The sequence below is a fragment of the Alligator sinensis genome, unplaced genomic scaffold (assembly GCF_000455745.1).
Source record: "Alligator sinensis unplaced genomic scaffold, ASM45574v1 scaffold1565_1, whole genome shotgun sequence".
Lineage (NCBI taxonomy): Eukaryota > Metazoa > Chordata > Crocodylia > Alligatoridae > Alligator > Alligator sinensis.
In genome coordinates this window covers 235,699-243,332 of record NW_005843038.1, presented here as the reverse complement: position 1 = coordinate 243,332, position 7,634 = coordinate 235,699, and the positions used below count along the sequence as shown (strand labels likewise).

Here is a 7,634-nt window from a genome sequence, read left to right as displayed (position 1 = left end):
CCCCCGCCGCTCAGGGACAGGCCAGGGCCCAGTGACGAGCAGGCTAGCGAACATGGCCTCGAGGAGGAGAACGGGGTGGTTTAGTCTGAGCCGGAGCTGGCAGAGGGGCAGGGAAACGGCCCAGTCCGTCCGGCTCCAGGGGTCTGTGTGTAGCTGTGCAGGGGCTGGAGGTGGGTTGCTGGTTCTGTGCTGCTCGCCCTCCCCACCCCAACCAAGCACTGGGGATGGAGCCATGCAGGCCAGGGCTGGGCGCTCGGTTGCAGCCTGGCACCGAGGGGGCCGCTCTGGGTGTTGTGCTTCAAGCGGGGCAGGCGAGGGCTGCCGGTTCCTGGAACCGGTGTCACCGGCTATGTGCTCAGAGCAGCAGCAGTGACATGGGCATCGCATTGGCAATGCCTCCCATAGCCCCTGCATGCCCTGTGGCACCTGTGTGAGTGCAACCTGCTCCCAGCAGCTGACTGTGCCCAATCTGGTCTGCCCTGCCCTGCCCTGCCCTGCCCTGCCCTGCCCTGGGGGGCCCAGGGGCTGGGCAGGGGAGGCTCTGCTGCCACCCCTGCCCTGGACAACTGGGCCAGGACAGAGCCCCTGGGCAAAGGGGCCTGACTCCAGAGCAGGCTGCGACCTCGGGGCGTGGAGGGCAGCATGGCTGTGGTGTGGGGAACGCCAGGCAGCCCAGAGCCTTTGCCCTGCCCTCGGCTGCCTGGGCAGATGCTGGGGTGCCCAGAGCCTTGCACGGCCGCCTCTGGTGCTGGGGCCTGGCAGGAAACCAGTGGCTGTGTCGCAGCTGCATGAGATGGAGCAACATCACTTCCTGATGGTTCCTCTCCTGCTCGGGCGGGCCAGAGCCAGGGCCCTCCCTGCTCTCAGGGAGACACCCCGCTCAGCACTGCATTGCTGCTGCCAGCTCCGTGCCGTGCCAGACAGTGCCATGAGCTGGCCCTGACGGCGCCACACTCCCCAGCCAGGGGGTCCTTTTGGGCAGCAACGTGTCCCCTACGGCTCCTCCAGACAGCCCCCTGCCTTGCTGCCCAGCCCTGCAGTGTGGACGGCTTGGAAGGGGCATGTCTGAACCTTTGCTGTGGAGCCAGAGACACCCCCAGCCCTGCTTCCAGCCCCCTCGCGCTGTGCGTGGGTGCCTGCGGTCTGCCCTGTTCCCGGTTGCACTGGGAGCTGCCCCTGTTCCAGCAACTGCTGCTTGGCAGCTCCGCTCTGTGCATTCGGCTGTAGCAAGCTCAGGCCTGTTCTGGCCCCGGGGATGCTGAGCCTCCTGGTGGGAGCAGAGCCTGGAGGGGACATGCCTGCGCATGGGGAAGCGGGTGACCCTGCATCCCCACATCCCCAGGCTTGCTGTGCGAGTGGCCAGTCCTGCGTGGAGCAGCCATCGGATATCTGGAGGCACCAGCAAGTGGCCCAAGGGTGGCAGCTCTCTGCAGACTGGGATGCAACCCGAGGACCCCCTGAACACAGGGCGGTGGGACCCTGGCTCAGCCACCTTGGGCATGGTGATGGGGGCAGCGTGTGAGCCAGCGCGGTTGTGGCTCTGCCCCCCGCACATCCCCATGGTCTCCCTAAGCTGTAGGCTTGGAGCCTGTAGGATCTGGGGTCAAGCCATAACCCTGGCATCCTGCGCAGCCTCTCCTCTGCCCCTGCCGGCTCCTACCTGTTCCCACAGCCTGCCCTACCCAGTGCCAGCTGGCTGAGAGTGCGAACCCTGCTCACGCCCAGGTCACAGCAAACTTGTTGGAGGCCTGTGCCCCGGTGCCAACAGGGTCACCTCCTCCCAGCGTTGGCCCGGCATGAGCCAGCACATGGCCTGCAAAGCCTCCCTCCACTTGGTACCGAGCCAGCCCAGGTCGGTCACGGTGGAAAATTACTGCCGGCTGCTCTGCTTCCTGGGGACACCCACCGCGCTCCTGGCTGGCACGGAGCAAGGGCAGGCTGTGCAGAGGGGCCGAGGCTGAATGGGCCACAGAGGCTATGCTCCCTCCTTGGCCCCAAGCCGGGGGTTGCTGCTCCATGGGCCCTGGCAGCCGGGAAAGCAATGGGGGCAGAAAGAGATGGCAGCCTGGGAGGCTGGTTTGACACGTGTGTGTGTGTGTGCATGTGCATGTACATGTACATGTGTGTGTAAAAGGGGGCCAGGCTGGTGTGCTCCCTCCTTCCTGGACAGGGCTTTGAGTGTTGCTCATTAACACTGGGGGTCCTGCACCATTCAGGAGTAGCAGCAGCACCGCGTGTTGATGGTATTTGGGGGCTAGGGGGGAGTCCCCCCAGGTGCATCCCGCAGCTGCTGTCGGGTGCTGAGACCCTGTGGGAAGGGGTGGGGGGCACCATGGGGGCCTGGGGGGCCAGGGCAGGTGCTGGCTGGCAGCAGGGGGATGGGGCAGGCTGGAGCTCAAGGTTGCTCCTAGCCCCTCTGGCAGGTGGGACCCGGGCGCCCTGCACAGACCTGCCCCCAGCCCCGTGGGAACGGGCCCTGCAGGCTGGGCTGCTCTGTGCCCTGCCGCGGGGGCACCGCCTGCGCCGCGGGGACACGCTGACTCAGCTGTGGCGAGGTCAGGCCAGCGCGGCTGTTATCAAACCCTTGGAAGCCGGCCCATGTCCTGGAGCGCCCAGAGCCCCTCTCCTGCGTGGTGGTTGTGGTCCAGACACAGGGCAACGGGGGACAGCAGCAGGGGCTTGCACAGCAGCAGGGAGGCAAGTGCTGGATCCTGCACGGATCCCCCAGGAGAGGAAAGCTCCCAGCCTGGGGCACCCGCTGGAGCCGGTTAATGCCAGAGCTGGGCTGGAGGGTGTCTCAGTCGGGGTGGGGGCTCGCTGAAGTTAGGGGTGGCCACTTGCCTTCTGGCTGCGGCAGGACAGGCAGCCCTCTCCTAGCCCCAACCCTGGCCAGGTGCAGCAGCAGTGGGGTGTGGGGGGCTGCTCTCGGGACCCCAAAGGGCACGGCGGCTTGTGAGGTCAGTGGTAGCCAGGTCCTTACAAGGAGGGAGACAGGAGGGCTTTGTCGCTGCCAACCGCTGTGCACCTCCCAGGGACCCCCATGGTGCTGGCTCCTTCCTCTCCTGGCCTGCCCCAGTGTCACCGGTGCCTTGGCTCCTGGAGTCGGGGCACTCTGCCGGGGTCTCGGAGAGGGCTGGGGCAGACAGCTGGGCACCCAGCGGTGCCATGGCAGAGAGCAGCACCAGCCTGGTTACATGCCCTGGGGAGTGCCAGCTGGTCCGGATCCCCAGGGACTACAGCCATTCCCCCAGCCTGGCAGCCCTTCAGGGACGCCCGTGTGTCCTCCGCCGCGGAGTGGGCTCCCCTCGCCTGCCCCCCGGCCTCCCCCTCCCCCTCGGCCTCTCTGGCTCCTGGCTGGGAGCGGCGCTTGGCTGCGCGGCTGGGGTCTTGGCGGGGAAAGCGCTGAGCCGGGCCCCTCCACAAAGCCGCACTGTTCAGAGCGGAGCTGCCGGGACCGGCTGCATTTTTGTCAAGTGATTCATCAGCACGTGAATGGAAAAGGCTGGAACCCGCTGAACCAGCAGCCATCCCGCCACGGCTCCCCGGCCAGCACACCGGGCTCCTGCCCCCGGCGGAGAGGGGGGAGGGCTGAGAGGGGGCACCCTGGATGCCCCTGGCAATGCATGGAGCAGCTGGGGGGCCACACTCCCTGCCTGCCTGGGCCCTGCCCTGGCTGCCGGCCACGTGAGCTGGGCTGTGGGGCCAAGCAAGCTGCGCGTGGCCGCCCAGTGCTTCCTCACACGCCCGCAGGGGTCAACACGCCAGGGAGCCACCGTGCTGAGGGAGCCCTCGGTGCCACACATCCCCATGCACCATCTGGCAGCCACCAGCAAGCTGGGCTGGTGAGGCTGCCCTTGGCAAGGCCCGGCCGAGCTGGCACCGGCCGCCTGCCTTCCCCATGCCCTTCTGCCCTGTGTAGATGGGGCTGACCGTCCAGCCAGCGCTGCAAGGGCAGGGAGCTGCATGTTCCATGCCACAGGGGCAGCACTGGTGCTAGGGGCTGCCTGCCTTCCAGCACGCTCACAAGGACAGCAGCTGCACTCCCCGCCACCCAGCCGTCCTGCCCAGAGGGTCCTCTTCCCAGGCTTCCTGGGGAGGAAGTGCCTCTCACTCAACCCCACTGGCCAGGAGGGAGGATGCGGTGATGGACTTGGCATTGCGTGGAAGTCCCGTGCATCGCTGTGAGTGCAGACAAGTGCCGCGTGAGCCGTGGGCACGGCTGCGGTTCAGGCAGGGCGGCATGGCAGGCTCTTCCCAAGGGGTGCAAGCCAGGAGGAGCCGGGGGGGCTCTGCCTCCATGCCACAGCCTCAGCACCCACGTGCACAGCTTGCTAACCTGCTCCGTGCCTGTCTGTTGCAGTGATCCGGGCCAAGGCCGTCTCGGGGAAGGAGGTGGATTCGGGGAATGACATTTATGGGAATCCAATCAAACGGATCCAGTACGAGATCAAGCAGATCAAGGTAAAGATGAACCTGCCTGAGGCCTGCTGGGGCTCTGGGGTCTCAGGCAGGTCTGGCATGAGGAACTGGGCACGAGGTCCCTGGTGTGTGGGTGGCAAGTGCTGTGAGCTTCTCCCAGCAGTGTCCCCGGCATAGGCGCCTGGCCCAGCCTGGGATCTCCAGCCCAGCCCCGGAAGTCCTGCTGGTTCTCAGCTCCAGTCCCAGCAGTGCCGCCCGGCTCTCACACTCCTCTTCCTTGCCTCTGCAGATGTTTAAAGGCCCCGACCAGGACATCGAGTACATTTACACGGCCCCATCCTCTGCTGTGTGCGGCGTCTCGCTGGACACCAGCGGGAAGAAGGAGTATCTTATTGCAGGTGGGGTCCCCCGGGCTCGTGGCACATGACGGGTGCCAGCCAGGCCTGCTTCTCACCAGCACTGGGTGTGGTGCTGGCGAGCCCTTCCCATCTCCTGGATCACAGGGGACAGTGGCCTGGAAATGCAGGAGCCTTTCCTAGAAGTGGGGCAGGGGGTGCCTGAGCAATGCCTGGGGGGATTGGGGCTGTGTGGTGCAACTGCTGTGCTGCTCTAATTGCTTATGGGTCTCAGCCCCGGCACCCTGTGCTCACGGAGGGGCAGTGCCAGGCTCCTCCAGCTCGCCCTGCCAACTGCGGGCTCCTCTGCTCAGCCCAAAACGCAGGGTCCGGAGGCAAGCCCCAGGCCGGGGTAGGGCTGGGGGTACATGGCACCGGGCAGAGCTAACAGACAGCCTGGGAACCAGTCCTCCAGCAGCCCTGGCTCTGACTCAAGGGAGACCGCAGCAGGGCTGCCGGCTCTGGCTCCGCCGCGTGACTCACTCTCACATGCCGTGCACAGATGCTCAGCAGCGGTGACGCTGGGCTCTGGAGTGCTGGCATGGCCCCTGCCCCTTGCTCACCCTGTGCACACGTGCGCTGAGTGTTACGTCTGCCCTTCCCACAGGCAAGTCAGAGGGCAATGGCAAGATGCACATCACGCTGTGCGACTTCATCTTCCCTTGGGAGTCTCTGAGCGCCACCCAGAAGAAGAGCCTCAGCCAGAGGTACCAGATGGGCTGCGAGTGCAAGGTAAGCAGAGCCCGCGCCTGGGAAGACGTGGAGACTTAAGAGCAGAGGCTCTGGGGATCTTGGCTCCAGCGGTCGCTGGAAGCACTGGGGGAAAGCACGTGGCCAGCCAAGCCCCATCCTCTAGGGATCCCGGGGTCCACCAGGCAGGCAAGTGGGGATGCCATGGCTGAGCCCACTGGAGATGCCAGACCAGGGCACTTGGGGTGGTAGTGATGGAGCCGGGCACTCGGCACCGTTCCAGGGCCTGGAGCCGGTCTCCCTTGGTGTGCTGGCCCTGGCAGGGTGTAACGGGGTCCATTGTGCCACAGATCTCGCGCTGCCCCTCCATCCCCTGCTATGTGTCCTCCTCGGACGAGTGCCTCTGGACGGACTGGGTGACGGAGAAGAGCATCAACGGGCAGCAGGCCAAGCACTACGCCTGTGTCAAGCGCAGCGATGGCTCGTGCGCGTGGTACCGCGGCGTGGCCCCGCCCAAGCAGGAGTTTCTTGACATCGAGGACCCCTAGCCCCCGCCAGCAGCTGCATCCCCGCGTCCGGTAGCAAAACCTGCGAGACATTAGACTGGTCCACCCCTGACATCACCTCCAGGAAACAGCATGAAAACCCAGTGCCCTGCGCGGGCGACTGACCGCCACGGGGGGAGGGGCCCGTGCCGCGCCGTCCCGGGGAACCCGCCATGCCAGGCCCCAGAGCCGCGGTGGAGGGTGGGGGGTGATCCAGTAGCTGGCCTACCGCGCCCCCCACCCAGCGGAGCACCCTCCCCATGCTGCTCCGGCCCCACGCGCCTCTTGTTCTCATCTCCACCATTGAGCCAGCGTCCCCTACCGGTCCTGTCCCTACTCAACACGCACACCCCCTTGGGCGAGAAGGGAGCTTCCCCTGCTCAGGTCCTGGCCCCCAGAAATGCTTTCCCAGCAGCCAAGTCTGCAGCCTTCTGCCAAAGGGGATAAAGACCCTTGTGATGGATGGGATGTCCCAGGAGAGGTCCTGTAGCATCGGAGGGGGCAGGACTGTCCCCTGCCCGCTTGCTCCCAGGAGCTTTCGGGTCTTGGTTCTCCCAGTTAGTGGATGCTGCATCGGGACGAGGGGGGACAGGCAGGGCCGGGCCCTGCAGTCGCACCCCCAAGTGCTAAGAAAGAGCATGTAGCACATGGGACTGTGCGTGCCATCCCTCCCATGGGGGAGCTGGTAGACTCAATTCTGTGCCACTTTCATCATGCTAGTGCCAGAGCCCCTCCCTGCAGCCTGCTGGAAGGGTCTCGGTGCCACGCAGCATCTCTGGTGAGAGCTGTTGGGGTGGAGAGGAGGTAGGTTGGGAGAGGCTGAGCTCCCAGCCCCGGGGCAGCGGGATGCTGAGGGTGACCCTCCTGGCCTCTGGTGCCAGCCGCCGCGTGGGCACAGAAGTCCAGATGTTTCTGCAGCGTGGAGGGAGAACCGTGTGCGGGAACCCGGCGTCTGCACGGGCAGCGGCTTGTACCACGAAGCCAGGAAGCATGTGAGCGTGAGAAGGCAGGCAGGCAGGCAGGCCCCTCTCCCATGCTGAGGACACACGCGTGCACACGTCGCACACAGCGGGCATGTCACAGCTGCCCGCCCACCCTTGACCCGTTTCTGAGCCAGTTCCCCTGCTGCAGCGCTGGGCAGCCCTGTGGCCAGCCCGTCTGGGGCACCAGCAGCCCTGGCTGCACCTTCATCCCTTCAAGCGTCCCCAGGGCCTCCCTGCAGACCTGCTCCTGGGGCATTTTCATGCTGTGCATCCACGTAAGGTCATTAAGATGTCACATTGGACCAGTCTGGGTGATTTCCATAGAGATAGGAAAAAAAAAAAACAAAGAATAACCCACCCTCTAATCAATCCAATATAAGACTCCCGTTTGCTTCCTGTATGGTTATATCATGTGTGACATTTACTCCCGTCTCTGCTGACACTCTCTCTTTGATTTCCATGTTTTGGTTGGTTTGGCATCTGCTCATTCCTGTGCTGTAATGTTTTTATTTCCTTGTTAGGTGTTAGAATTGCACTTATTTTTGTAAAGGGTTTCTGCCTTGGAAGCGTTCAATGCTAAGTGGGAAGAACGGTGAGGAAAT

At 65.0% G+C, this 7,634-nt stretch overlaps 1 protein-coding gene across 1 annotated transcript; it reads left to right on the top strand.

Annotated features, from left to right (window-relative positions):
* The first annotated feature begins 4,129 nt into the window (after positions 1-4,129).
* Positions 4,130-7,634, top strand: TIMP2 (TIMP metallopeptidase inhibitor 2). Its single transcript, XM_006036918.2, has 5 exons — positions 4,130-4,181; positions 4,361-4,461; positions 4,709-4,817; positions 5,422-5,546; positions 5,855-7,634. Exons 1-5 carry the CDS (start codon positions 4,145-4,147, stop codon positions 6,050-6,052), a joined length of 570 nt encoding a protein of 189 aa, XP_006036980.1. The 5' UTR covers positions 4,130-4,144; the 3' UTR covers positions 6,053-7,634.